This window comes from Odocoileus virginianus, chromosome 1 (genome assembly GCF_023699985.2).
Source record: "Odocoileus virginianus isolate 20LAN1187 ecotype Illinois chromosome 1, Ovbor_1.2, whole genome shotgun sequence".
In the NCBI taxonomy this organism is placed as follows: domain Eukaryota; kingdom Metazoa; phylum Chordata; class Mammalia; order Artiodactyla; family Cervidae; genus Odocoileus; species Odocoileus virginianus.
The window spans coordinates 98669856-98684355 of NC_069674.1; the positions used below are offsets into that span (position 1 = coordinate 98669856).

General features: G+C 40.5%; 1 protein-coding gene across 7 annotated transcripts in view; it reads right to left on the minus strand.

Moving 5' to 3' along the window:
• Positions 1-14500, minus strand: part of DYNC1I1 (dynein cytoplasmic 1 intermediate chain 1) — a 371384-nt gene that overhangs the window by 18929 nt on the left and 337955 nt on the right. For 6 of the 7 annotated variants that reach the window (XM_070471269.1, XM_070471273.1, XM_070471261.1 and 3 more), the window contains 2 exons: positions 5045-5185; positions 804-929 (listed from right to left, as the gene is read on the minus strand). The exons of the other annotated variant lie outside the window; for it this stretch is intronic. In XM_070471269.1, the coding sequence (XP_070327370.1) occupies positions 804-929; positions 5045-5185 (267 nt within the window). The remainder of the gene's footprint in view (positions 1-803; positions 930-5044; positions 5186-14500) is intronic. 7 annotated transcript variants of the gene reach the window in all.

Sequence of the window (14500 nt, forward strand, 5' to 3'; positions counted from 1 at the left end):
TATTTTGTCTTTAAGAAAAAACTTCTTTCACCCCATCAGAAATGAAGGTTTTTTTCAACACTTTCTCACAGAGAAAAATAAACAGATATGCTTCCATAAAATTGCTTTGTAATGTAATATTAAGTGTAGTATGGATATTCAAGGAGATTGATCTGAAATCAAATATGTAGTTCTTTCTTCTGATGTGTGCCATAATATTCAGAAATATTTTACACATCATATAACGAGATAAACCAGAGAAGCATACACTGCATATAACAACTGTGAATATCATGAAAACGGTACAAAGTTCTGACTCACCTCAGCTATTCAATTGGCTACTTTTAATTAAAGAGTAATAGTATATACCTTTTAATTGAACATACCAGCTTTTTATCAACATACCAGTTGATTTTGACTTTTCAAAATCAACAACAAATTCTAAATTCAATGGGAGCATGATGAATTTGACAAACTTTTCATTCTCATGAAATTGGCAGGGGGTGGGATGGGTGGGAGTGCAGGTGGAGGGAAGACCATGCTTCATCACAGGATAGCTGGGAATTCGGCAGCACTCAGAAAGTAGCCTGACCCTCAACTAACAGGTCCTGTGTGTGGAGACGGAAGACCAAATTAGGCCCTAAGGAGGTCTCCCCAAACGCCCACTGAAGTCAATGGAAATTTGCAAACGTACTAGAGAGGGCTCTCACAGTCCACAAGGTGCTGTCAATAATTTCACTAAGTATTTAAACCAGGTATACAAGCAAAAAAAAGCCTGAGCACCAAAACACTAAATCAAAACACCCAAGCCAAATAATAGGTACCTCTCCGACGTCGTAGATCCAAATACGGCCTTCTGAGTCCCCAACGGCAACTTCCTTGCCACCTTGAGCCCACCGAACACGGTTTAGGGCGGACGCCCCCTCAATGGCCACGCTCGCTGTTGGAACCTGCCAAAGGGGTTGCAACAGAAACCAAGAATCGCTGAATCTGAATTTAAATATACGAATTGACAATGATGCGTTTAACTGGCTGAGTCCCCGTGGTCTGCATGTGCATGAAGTAATACGTCTCCTGTGCAGCTGGTAAGGATTCATTGTTCCTAAATCATGTGCTCCACTGAATTAAGAGGTAGAGAGGAGAAACACTTTAACAAAAAAGGAAAAGAGAGGGGGTCTGTGGCCATAGTCAGTGGGCAGTGAGTGACATGAGTATTTCTGCGGATTATGCAGGGTGCACAGACAACATTCACACGGCAGCTAAATGTGAGACTTCTGGATTGGGTCCTGATTTATGGATTGATGGAGAGGAGGGAGGCTTCAGGATTTACCAAGATTAAGGATACTATAAAAGGCAGGGATGGGGTGTATGGTGAAAAATAAGTCATATTACTAAGTGTCTTCAGGGGAAAAAAATGTATTGATCCCTTGAAACCTCATCAGGGAAGGGATGCTCAGAAGAAAAAGTTCAAAAGCTCAAGGTCTCCTGTTTTCCTTTCCTCTCTCCACCCTGCTTTCCTGCCTCCCAGCAGGACCAAGGTGTAGGAAGTGCTCTCACTTTGAAAACGTCCTCAGGACGATATCCTGACAGAGTGCAGCACTTACTTGTAGAAAAGGCCTTACACCTCCTTTAATAAGCACCTGAAATCTGACAACATTGATAATTACAAATATTAATCATGAAAGTGAACTGGAAGTGCTGAGATGGAACCTGCAGTATTTGTCATAAGAACCTTACTATTTGGAAAAAAGAATTTTTGTGGGTCTACCCCTTTTTCATCCTGAGTTGTGTAAACTCACATCTGGAAGGTTGGAAGTTTATAACTGATAGAAAGATCAACTCTCTGAGCTTTCTATGAGAATGCTGAATAGGAAATGACAACAGCCCATTAAAAAAGGTAAATGTTAAAACAAAAAGGAAAAAAATATACAGTGAAAAGAGGGCCACCAACATCATCTCATGCCACTGTTTCCAGACCTGTGTCTAACAGACATGACTTCTTAGGGTGGAAACGCGACCTGGACTGTGCCTATGCTCCCCCGGCATTCTGTTATTAAGGGAATTGAAACCATCTGTTTATATGAGATTATTGACCCAACACCTATCTTTAAAATAGCAATAAAAACTCCATCATATGTAAGAATCTATGTTTAAATTTAATCTTGAAATCAATAAAAATTCTTTTACCTGCTTAAATCACGGTATGTCAATTGATAGCAAAAATGTTAGACAAAAGTCCCCAGCTCATTTTTTTTTTTTTTATACACAATTTCTACAATAAAGGGTCCTGCTGTGCAGTGCTGGAGACTGAATTTTTAACCAAACTTTTCAAAGGCCAAAACAATATGAATTGCAATAGGCCATAATTCTGTCAATACACTTTATTATCAGTGTGCTACTCAGAAAACAAATCTGACAATCAACTATATAGTTTTCAGAGTTAAAATTTTTAACTCTGTAATTTAGGGAGATCATAAGGCTCCCACTTTTCATAACGCTGGTTAATATCAGATTTTATCTCTGAACAATCTCAAAAACTGAATAAAAAGTACTTAATCTTAAAATAAATATGACAAAAGATCACTCAAAAGAAAATGATTTTTTGATACATTTTAAATTATGCCTAAAACATGTTAAAGAATTTTATATATTTATTTGGAATTAAGTAATGTAGCAAACTGGAACAATTTCTATTTTAACCATTTAAAAATAACTTCTTTTCATAGACATCATAAATGGTGGGGGTAAAAAAATAGAAACTGAGTCTGTAACACATGCTAAAAGAATTATGAAATGTATGAAGAAAATGACAAAAATATTTCCTCAATTTGACAAGTAATGAGTTTTCAAAAGCTGCTGAATCTATAATGAAAATAATCCATAATTGTCTCTTACTCTTGTATTTCAGTTTCTTATATATTTTCAGTTTTTAATTATTTTAATTGCAATGACAGAATATATACACATAATTTACAACACCGCATAGAGATCAGTAACAGTGAAGTATGTGAATGTAAACTGTCCTTGCACAGGAGTAGTTGGAATAAGTTGGTTTAAAAAGCACTGTATTTTGAACGACAAAGAAGCACTGAGATTTCAGGTTTTTCGTTTTTTTTTTTTTTTTTAAACGAATCTAATTTCTAATCGGACAAATATTTGAAAAATCTTGTTCAACTTGACAGAAGACAAAAATGATTTGAGGGTTTTAAAAAGTGTTCAGTTTATTACTGGATCTGAATCAGGCTCAATGTATCTACTATTATTGCAAAAGCAGAACTACGTTCACCGCAAAACTAAACGATTTGCATGCCCAGTAATAATTTCTTAAAACGCTTAGCTATAAAAGACTTATGTGGTTGTCTCTTGATACCTAGAGAGAGGGAAGGGGAAAAAAAAAATCACATTTGGCAATGCTGAGATATTATTTCATTTTACCTAAAGAGCAGATAAAAAGCCAAAACTAAACAAAAAGGGTTACAGAGAATTACGGAGTTGGTAGGACACTCCACTGCATCATGTTAATAGTTGAGTATCACCTGAACTCACTTCTAGTAAATCTGATTTCTAATTGTGTGTGTGTGTGTGTGGGGGGGGGGGGGGGTTGTTTCCTAAGTCAATCTGAAAACTGTTTTCTTTTTGGTTGTTTACAGTGAATGAGTTTATTCTACCAGAGAGAAACAATATGATTTTAATCAATGGTGATGAAAGACTTTGGGAAACCATTATATTGTAGAGTAATAGGCACCTTTCCATGAAAGGCAATGATGTTCTAAACGTTTCAATGTCCGAAATGAGGGGCCCTGCACGTACTATTGCCCTTCATTTCCAAAGACACTTCATTACATAACTCTTGTCCTTGTCATGGAGTTCTGGTAGCCAAAAGGAAAAATAAAAAACAGAGTTAAATGGAAAGATTTGTGTAAAAGACAACTGTGTGGCAGTGGTTTTAGGTGAATATAATCTTGTATGATACAGTGACTCAGTAATAACACCTGAAGGATATTTCCCTGCCCCTCCCCAAAAAATATCAGGGCAGCCCGCTTCTCCTCACATCCCCCAGCTGTAGGCTTCCTAATTAAAAAGGCTGAGCTGTTTCCTGTTCAGAACACTTCAAAAGACCTCTCCCTTGTTCTCCACTTGACATGTAGTTTTCAGCACTTGTTCTTCTTACCTGTCCACTCTTATTGATGGAGAGCTACCCTGAATCATGGACCAGTGGATGACCAGACCATTTTATTGTATTAAGCTGAAGGACCTTTAATATTCATGTTTCTTTTTAAACTCAACCCAAAACTCTAGTACCTGAAAATCAGCACCTCAATAATTTTGAGAGTGGAAAAGAGGAATAAGACATGTGACATAATTTTTAAAACATGAATATATACAGCATGATTTTTAAAAAGGCTATTTCCCTGTTGTTAATTGCCCTTTGAAAAAAATTTCACTTGTGAAGTGCTCCAAATGTGACATGTTAAAATATAAAAAAATTTACTGAATTTAATATACATGTTCAGAGATAGAAATTATTATAAAAGTGGTGAGTTCAGTCTTAGACATGGATTGTTTACCTTCTAAAAATTAAATGGAGACTAGATGTGAACATCAACAGTCCAGAGAATCATCTTTTACGGATTTAAAACAGAAATCGTGCAAACAGCAAACGCTGGCAAACAGCCCTTTTAAAAAGCCCAATCTCAAGTCAGAGTCCACAAAAGCTTACTTTTCCAAGTGTTTGCCCATAGAGTTATTTCAACACCACTCTCAAATATGCCCCTGCGTCCTTTCCCGCAGTGAAAGGCGTGAACACGTATGGTTTTGCTGTTTGCAAAGAAGGGTCGTCAATTGTCCAGGATTCTGCCACGGTTTTAGGGATGAAGTGAGATTAAATGATTTGGGGCCAAACGCATCTGCCAATTCCCTGCAGAGCAGGGGAGAATGGGGGGTCGGCAGCACAGCTGCAATTAGAGGGTCTGTCCAAAAAAGGCCGTTTCCGAGGGAGCGGGGGAGACGCGGAGAAGCCGCCGGCGCCCCCTCCCAGCCCGCCGGGCCCGGCGCCTGCGCTCACCTCGGTGTCATTGTTGAGGTTCCAGAGGTCCAGGCGCCCCATCCCGTCCACGCAGGCAAAGAGCGCGGGGTGCACGGGCGACCACATGACGTCGTACACATAGTCCGCATTGTCTTCAAAGGAGTAGAGCGGCTTGTTGTGCTGTAAAACAGAGGGGCCGTGAAGACTCCGCGGCGCTGCCGCTGCCCCGGGCTGTCTGGCGAGCCTAATTAAAAACTCTGCACATTCACAACGTGTCATAAAACTTCCCGAGATGAAAGTCCTCGGGAAGGTGAGCCGCAGCTTTAAAGTTACTAGAACTGTCCACTGGCATAAATAAACACCGGGGTGGGGGCGGGGAGGGACTCGCACGGGGCTGGGGGCCGGGACGGGCGGGGAGGCGCTTTCAGACACAGTCGTGGGAGACAGTGCGCACAGGTGAACGGGCGGCCGGGAACACGGGGTGCTCGCCGGCCTACGCGACGCCAGTGGCTCGGGGCCGAACCCAGGCGTGCTCTGCTCGCCGGGGTCAGACCCGCGGGGGAAGGCGCTGGAAGCCCGGGCAAGCGCGACGACCCAGAACCCTTAGCACGGAAGGCAACGCCTGCCACCTAGCGGCCGTTTTCTGTGGCTGCAGCGCTGCTTCCCATCCGCCTCCGGGGCCAGATCTACGCTTTGCGCGGGAATGGGGTCCCGTAGTTAGAAGGGATCTGTAGCTCTTCGGGCACGTGAAACATCTCGCGGTTCTGAGACTCTGGTCTCTCTATCCAGGATCAGTTCACCCAAATCAGGTGGATTAGTGAGGCTCAATGCACTGTCCCTCAACCCCCGTGGAAGGCGAATCACTTTTTCTAGCTCACCCAGGATTTCCAAGAGCCCTGAAAATCGGTGTTTTGGGGGGAAATGCATTAACACACCCCTACTGCATACAAATGCTTCCCCTCCAGAGGGATGCAATAAACTAAAATGGCACTCCTGATTTCCAGTGAATATTGTCACATCAAAATAGCACAGAAGTCAGAGATAAGTATGAACGTACACCAGAAATAAAACGTAATTGGACTTCATGAATTATTCATTCCATCTGGCTTGTCTTATTCTAATTTCTGCATAATGGCTTTACTAATCCCTGATCAATTAATGTAAAATGAAATTTAAATGATAATGAAAGCCCTAGAGATAAAAGAAATTAAGTATTCTTATATCCTCTGACAGAAATCTAAACAATGGGAGTTTTTTTCCCCAATGTCTTCATCCAGTCAGCTGTCTGTACCCTCTTCATGGGCTCAGTCGAATGCCTGTACAGGCCAGAGAAATAAGATCAAAAAATGATAACACACAATATGAACAAGCAAATCCTTTCTGCAGAAAATGTTCAAAGATTGTATCTGTGGGGAATCAGCACCAAATATCTGAGCAAACTCCCAAGATGTACTGTGAAGGAAAATAAAGAGCCCAAAATCCATGTGGTGAACTCAAAGTGGGAAAAATCAGTGAGAAAACAATAAAACTCCCACAGCCTGAACCGAATGCAAAAATTTAAGGTAGTGACTAAGTGATTTCTCCTTCCATGAATTATCTTGCTTTAGCATTGCTGAGACGTGAATACAGTTGTTAAGACTATTATAGCAATAGAAGATTTTAGGTGAGACTTTGCGTGTGTAGGGTGGGTAGTGTGTGTGGTCTTATTTTTAAGAAATACCAAAAAAAAACACGTAACACTGTGATTGCAAAAAGAATTAAATGGACATTAGCGTTATAGTTTTGTATTTTACTCTACATTATAACTCTTATGCCAATATATCTATTCTATCCCATATTTGCACTCTAATTTGGACCTAAGATTATTTGCCTATTTGCAATTGATGTAGCTTTTTTCCATCCTGTCACTGCTGCTTGGACTATATGATTCAAACTTCCTTCTTCAGAGAATCTGAATATTCAGTGACACCTTAAAATAGTATGATAACATCATCTTTTTTCATTAATATATAAAAAAGAAAGGCAGGGTAGATAAAGTAGGTGGTCCTTCATTGATCGCTTCTGAGTATTCAGTTCTCTTAGTAGATTATTCCTGTTCCAAATTCTTGATTTTATAGCTAGCCAGTCACTATTTGTTAGAGAATATGAGTAACACATTTTTCTTAAAATCAAAGAGTAGAAAAGATTGACACATGCTTTAAAAAGTCAGTTCTCAGGACCCTTTATTAATAACCCAGCTGATAGGATAACTGAGTATATAGAGGTGTAGACACACATGCAAACACTCAGACATTCAGGAAATATATAACTAATCTGCAGTCCCCATCCAGCTTTAAAGCCATCCAGGTATTTTCTAAAAAGTTGACATATTTGGTATGTTAATTCGCTAATCTCTTCCTTTTCTCTTGTGGTGGCTTCTTTTTCAAGAAACTTAGTCAAAACTGTAATGTATCTTGGATATTTTACCTTTTAAACATCTGGAAATAACTTTTAGTTCATCCGACCAAAAACCAATTTTCTCGTATTAAATAGTCTTGTACTGAAATGCTAATATTCCCTTATCACCTCCTACCTCCAAGACTGAATCTTTCATTCTAAAAGTCACTATGCAAGTAATTCTAAATTACAGATTGTGCATGTTTGGGGCAAGGGAGAAGGATGTATATTTTTCAAAGGATTTGTTTTAACCTTGATAAATTTACAGGATGAAGAAGTCTTGGTCAGGATTGAAGGCATTAATAGGGTACCAAGGGAACCACCATCTATGAACCACTAGTTCCCAAGATTAGATCAGCAGACGCCATAGCACAGGCTAACGCCACTCTTATAATAGTAAGCACTGCTATTCTGAATATTAAGTGCAGTATTCATTAAGTGAAGCTTTCATTCTACCTTATTTGGGACTCAAAAGGTAAGTTGAAAACCTCACCGAAAATTTGTCTGAACCACTTAATATAAAACATTTCCTAATTTACATATATATCATGAAATATTAGCCCTTTCATACAATACGTCAAAAGCATTAGGGCCTAAAGGTTCTGTTTTTGAATTCTGAAACATAGATGCTTGTATCCACAAAGTTGTAATAGCTTGCTATCGCATTAGCACCAGTTTTAAAACACTACAAGTTTTGGAAAGGTGGAAAGTGTAAGGGCAAATGCGACCAAAGATTTTTGAGGAGGAACCTATAACATTCTTTGTATGTATTAAAGCTACAGAAGCTTGATGATCTTATTTACTCTGCAAAATAACTAGGCCACTTAGTCAATTAAATATCATTCCACTGTGTGTTACTATAGAAAGTGTTTTTCAAGACAATCAAATTTCACTAGGCAAAAACCCCTTCACTTGTGTATTCTCTTTTCTGATGCCCTGTTTGGTACTGCTGACCTGTTAGAAAAAAGAAAAGAGAAAGGAAAACAGCCAACAGTATGTGTGACACAAGCCAATGAAATAAGGCTGTAACAACCAGACAGGTTTCCAGGGCTGTGCCCCCCAAATGCTAAAATACCAGACATGGATCAGCATGATTTTAATGCCCTGATTCTCCACGTGGAGAGGTAGGCTACCAGTCACCTTCCAGACAGACTTGAAGGGCAGGGAAGGGTAATTTGCTGGGTGTTTGCATGTGTCTGACTCTGTACACATATTGTCTAATTTAATCCACATCAAATCTCTGTAAGGTAGACAGTATTTACAGAAAAGAAAAGGATAGTTCAGGAAAGCTAGTAGCTTTCCCGAGGTTGTTCGTGGCGACACTGGAGTTGGTTCTTTGGTTTTTCTAGCTGTTAAGTACATTTTCTGTCCTCTGGAACCGTGCGATCCTCTATGAAACACAGTGAAGGTCTTCAGTCTTCACAGAAAGAGAAGATCTGTTACCAGTCCTGGCTGCTATCCCATTTAATTCAACCCATACTTACTAAGCACACATTATGTAATTTATAGGAAGAGTTAAAAATATCACAGTCAGAACCTTTCATTTCCTGAATCGGTTATTAATAATCCCAAGACTGTTACCCATACAATTCCAGGGACTCTTAGAACCTTGTGACACTAACAGAAATCTCTCCAGCAAACTAAGAAAAAGGGTGGAAATGGCCCTTTAGCCAGCAGAGATTAAAGCAGGCCGTGCCTTAGAGAGTAGAATAAAATGATGCTAAAAGCAAAGATCCGGGTTCAAGTTCACTCAATGTCTATACAACCTTGGGTGAAGGACTCCAACTGAATTATATTATCTGATAGATGGGGACAAAACGAAGAGGATGGAACAGAAAAGGAAGTAGGAGAAAGTGCAAAAATTACAGGCCTTGGGAAATTTCACTTAACATCCTTGGATCTTAGTTTTTTTTCATCTGTAAGATGGAAATCTGGAGAAACTGACCTCAAGGGTTCCCACTGGCTTTGTGATTCTATGGCTGTTCTGTGGTAAGGGCTGAATGGAATAAAGCATGTGAAAGTTTAACAAAGAGTTATTCAAAACTACATATTATAATTAAAGCCATCTTCCTTGATGTTCTGTGGAATTTATATCTCAGCAATTTTTTTACTTTGAATTCATATTTCATCAAAATACATGAAGATGTATGAAGGTAGTTTTCAGTGAAAAAAATGAAATAATAAAGGTAATAAAAGATTTCTTATTTGACCAGTTGGAGAAGGGATAAAAAATATTAAATTTACATACAAGAGGCAGGTAGTGAACTCTGTTCAAAAATGAACAGTTACAACATCCATCAACGTTTTACAATAAAGACTTGATCTCTAGACTGAGCTTTGATTTTACAAGTACACTTCTGACAATGAGGACAGCTGCACATTTTCCCAATCAGTTAAGTATAAAATGATTTCATGAGAGGTGAATTTCTATTTCTGATGTCAGAAATGTACCAAAGTCACATCCAGGGAATATAGTGTTTATTTTCCTCTATATGATTTATTTTCCTCTTATCAGACAGCTCAAGGCGTCCCAATGGGCTTTAGTTTTTTGAAGGCTGGTGAAAAGGAGTATTTTGTGCTAAAATGCCTCCTAACACCTCCAAACACTGTGGTTCTTGAGGTTGCATCTGCCTGTAAATGATTAGCTTTCAAAGCCAACTTAGAAATGTCGACCCAAACCAAGAACCTTTCTTTGGAAGGGCGGGGAGTAGGGAAGAGGGTATTATCCGGGTAGGTCGGATGGGGGTGGACAACTAGCAGTAGCATTTCTGTATTTTTTATGCTGAAACACAAGGAAAACAAATGGAATCTTACCTTGAAAACTGTATCTTGTTGGGGGAAAAAATGATGACCAAAATACTAAACAATAAGTAATAATAAAATATCCTTCAAAAATTGTCATGTGGGTTCTGGTGAGGTAATTAAATAGCCAGCCAGTTCTTCCAGGAAACATTAAAAATGTGAGACCACAATATCACTTAAAAAAAAAAAAAACCCAAAGGACCCCCAAACTTGAAGCTCACAAAAATGGATGCCTCTACCATAAAAAGAAAGTCCTTATACAAACAAATCCAAACTCACAAACCAAACCAAAAAACCAACTCTGTTGGCCCAAAAAAAGGTGTTGGGGACTTTGGTGCTGTTGAACCAAATGGAAAACATTATTTGCAAACTACGTGCCAGGTCCTCCTGAAGCACAAAGTATCCTGTATTTACCTTAATTTTTGTGGCTCATATTGTAACAATACTCCTGATACCCAAATCCTATCTTTACCTGCTTCTATCGTGGTGAGAAATTCAAAATCAGGCATAAACACTTTGGCTGAGCTATTCTTAACAGAGTTAAGTATAGTGAGTCTGTTTGTTGTTTGTGTGCCTCAACCGAAAATACATCTGAGGACTTTAATTTGAATTAGTTAATATAAAATAATTAGAAAGAAGGCTCTAGAAATCCAGGAATTAAGCCTCTGCCTCTGTATAAATGTAGAAGTTCTGCTGAATAAGCCACATAAAAGGTGTTCTTTGTTAAACTACCTTCCTCTCCTGCTTATTTGCATGAAAAATCCTTCTAATCCAGGAGGCGCCACCAATAAAGAGGATAATTATCCATATAAAAGAATGTATACATATTCACAGGTTTTGACTAGTATTTGAGTGTTTAAAGCCACGAAAAAAAAAAAACCTACAAGCTTTGCTTCCCTTGTTCATAAAGGAGTATTTCCCCCTGCACAGGCACAATTTTTATGCACATCAGCTCCACCTCAGGGCTCGCCTTCAAAACGGGCAGGCGTTTTAGTGAAGCCTGTAGAGAATTACTGGGGAAACGCTCAAGCTGGGGTGCTCTCCTGAACTCAGCTGTTTGGGTTCCTCTTAGCTGCTAGGGCGCTTCGGGTAAGTTCTGCCTCCTGACTGGAGGAGAGCGGGGCAGAGAGTGTCAACTGATGGATGGCTCATTGGTACCTTTCGGTGGTCTCTGTCTGGGCTGCTGGCGTCTCTCCGATACAGCCTCTGTGACTGCAGAAGGAGGCAAGCCAGTTCAAAAGAGACCCTCTCTGGTTACTGCTGCCCCTGACTCTCTTTCTACCACGGCTGCGGTTCCACACCAAACATGATGCTGGTTAAAGAAACATTCATCGTACAGCTAACGTTCCGGCTGATGAGGGACTGTGTTAGGAAGGAGGAGGGAATGGACGGAGACTGGTGTTTAGGACATGCTGGTGGATAGTTTGACCTCGGACTGGACCTACGCAGCTAGAAGTGTGGTTGTAGTCGGACCTTTAAAGGTTAGAAAGACAAGCAAGGATAGCTGTACTTGCAGCCTCAGGTAGCCTTGCGTATTTCTTTGCTACCATTTAGGGTTAAATTGCACAACTGCATTTTGTTAGTGGGTCGATCCAGTGGTAGAACATCTCCACTCTGACCCTTAAACTGTCCACCTCCATCCCCTCTAGCGTCTGGCTTACAAACGCTCTCCCCATTGTAAATAAATTTATATTTAATGTATATTTGTGTATATGTATAAAATACACACATATATGTAGAAAAATGGGTTTCCCAGGTGGTGCTACTGGTAAAGAACCCACCTGCCAACACAGGAGACATAAAGAGATGTGGAATTGATCCCTGGGAGGAAAGCATGAAAACCCACTGCAGTATTCTTGCCTGGAGAATCCCAGGGACAGATGAATCTGGTGGGCTACAGTCCATAGCATTGCAGAGTCAGATACGACCAAAGCAACTTAGCAGGCACGCAAAAATATAAATATATAAATTTAGAAATACATAATTCTTAAAGATTTAAAAAAATAAAGTTATAAGCCTAGATGGAGTTCCCAGGCGGAACAGTGGTAAAGAGTCTGTCTGCCAATGCAGGAGATGCAAGAGACAAAGGTTCAGTCCCTGGGTGGGGAAGATCCCCTGGAGAAGGAAATGACAACCGGCTCTAGTATTCTTGCCTGGAGAACCCCAAGGACAAAGGAGCCTGGTGGGCTGCAGTCCATAGCGTTGCAAAGAGTCGACACGACTGAGCCGGTGTGCAGGCATGCACATAAGCCTAGATCCACAGATTATATCTTCCCTGGCGGCTCAGCTGGTAAAGCATCTGCCTGCAACGTGGGAGATCTGGGTTCAGTCCCTGGGTTGGGAAGATCCCCTGGAGAAGGCAAAGGCTACACACTCCAATATTTTGGCTCGGAGAGTTCCATGGACTGTATAGTCCATGTGGTTGCAAAGAGTCAAACATGACTGAGCGACTTTCACTTTCACTTCATAGATTACATCCTGACTCTCCCTTCATTCTTATGTCTAAATTCTACAGCGTAAACACTTGCCAGTTCTCAGAGCTAACCTGACATCAGAGGTCACACAACATTTAGTAAATATAACATTTAGATGAATTTTGTTTCTTTTCAAGAAGTCATATACCCAAATACTCAGCTTTAAAATTTAATGGTAAAGTCATCTAAATAATTAAATATCCTATTCTACCTGCTCAACAGTTCAGTGTATATTGTATACACTCAATTTTGCTTCCCAGGTGGCGCTAGTGGTTAAGAACCTGCCTGACAATGCAGGAGACATAAGAGAAATGGGTTTGATCCCCGGGTCGGGAAGTTCCCCTTGAGGAGGACATGGCAACCCACTCCAGTATTCTTGCCTGGAGAATCCCACGGACAGAGGAGCCTGGTGGGTTACAGTCCACAGGGTCACAAAGAGTCGGACACGACTGAAGTGTCTTAGTACAGCACACATACATACATACGAAAGACACATTTGCAGAGGGTCAAGACAAGTTTTTTCTGGGTCTGCACCCCTGCATCTCCTGGTGTTAAGTGCAATGTATTTTTTTTATACTATATCTAAGAGTGGGACAGCTGACAGTTTTATTTTAATGGTGGAAACAGTGTATTTATTTTAATTGGCACAGAGAATCCCGCACAGCAGAAGTTCAAAACATTCAGTTCAGACAGAGAATACATTTGATATGCTTCCTGCTTACCTTCTTTATTGATTTGATTACCTATTTTATTTTGCCTAAGCCAAGTTGAAATTAATGTCTATTCAAACTGGAAACACCAGCTAAGCATGAAATGAGGTGATTCAGGACATTGAATATGGGCATGAGAAAATGACCTAGTATTAATGATGAACCCTGGACAATTTGCAAGGCTAAGAGGTCACATGAGGCTGCCCTAGATGGACCTACCCTGGTTTGATCCAAATACAGCTACTTTGGGGGATAATGAGGAGTTTTAATTTATCTTTCAACATCAGACATAACATGCAGGTTAGATCAGGAGGTGGGGATGGAGGTATCTTTGAATTTCACAATTATGTGGGCTTCCCAGAAGGCTCAGTGGGAAAAGAATCTGCCTGCAATGCGGGAGACACAGGAGACGTGGGTCGATCCCTGAGTCAGGAAGATCCCCTGAAGGAGGAAATGGCAATCCATTCCAGTATTCTTGCCCGGAGAATCCCACGGACAAAGGAGCCTGCTGGGCTATTACAGTCCATGGGGTCACAAAGAGCTGGACATGAATGAGCGACAAAGCATGGATTATGCACATAGTTGTATCTGCTATTTGACATTCTCATTCACTCTGCAAACATTAGCACTTAGAAGGAGAAGGATGAGGAGGCAACCCCTCCGGCATACCACTGAAATGAAAGGGCAAACGTTTCTGCTCTGGTTAAGAGAGAAAAGAAAGGATTCGGCAAGCCCTTCTCAACCAGTCAGCAGGGCAAATTTTAAGTCTCAAAAGTGTTTGTACTTCTATGGATTATTCACACATGCCTGTATAAACATTGAACAGGTATGTGTTGGTGGGTGACTGTTTGGGGGGGCGGGGGGCTCAGGGGTGAATGGACAGGAAGCACAGACACAGGCTAGGTCTGGCTGTGACTTGATGATTACATTCTTGTGGTTTCTTTCACAGTTCAAGTATTCTCCCTGAGTGAGCTTAAAAAACGGAACCCCATCCTTCTCTGCCACCCCCTCCCCGCCCCAGAAAAAGGGAGAAAAGAATCTAATGACTGGCATAGGTAGTTTTCTAGAAAGCT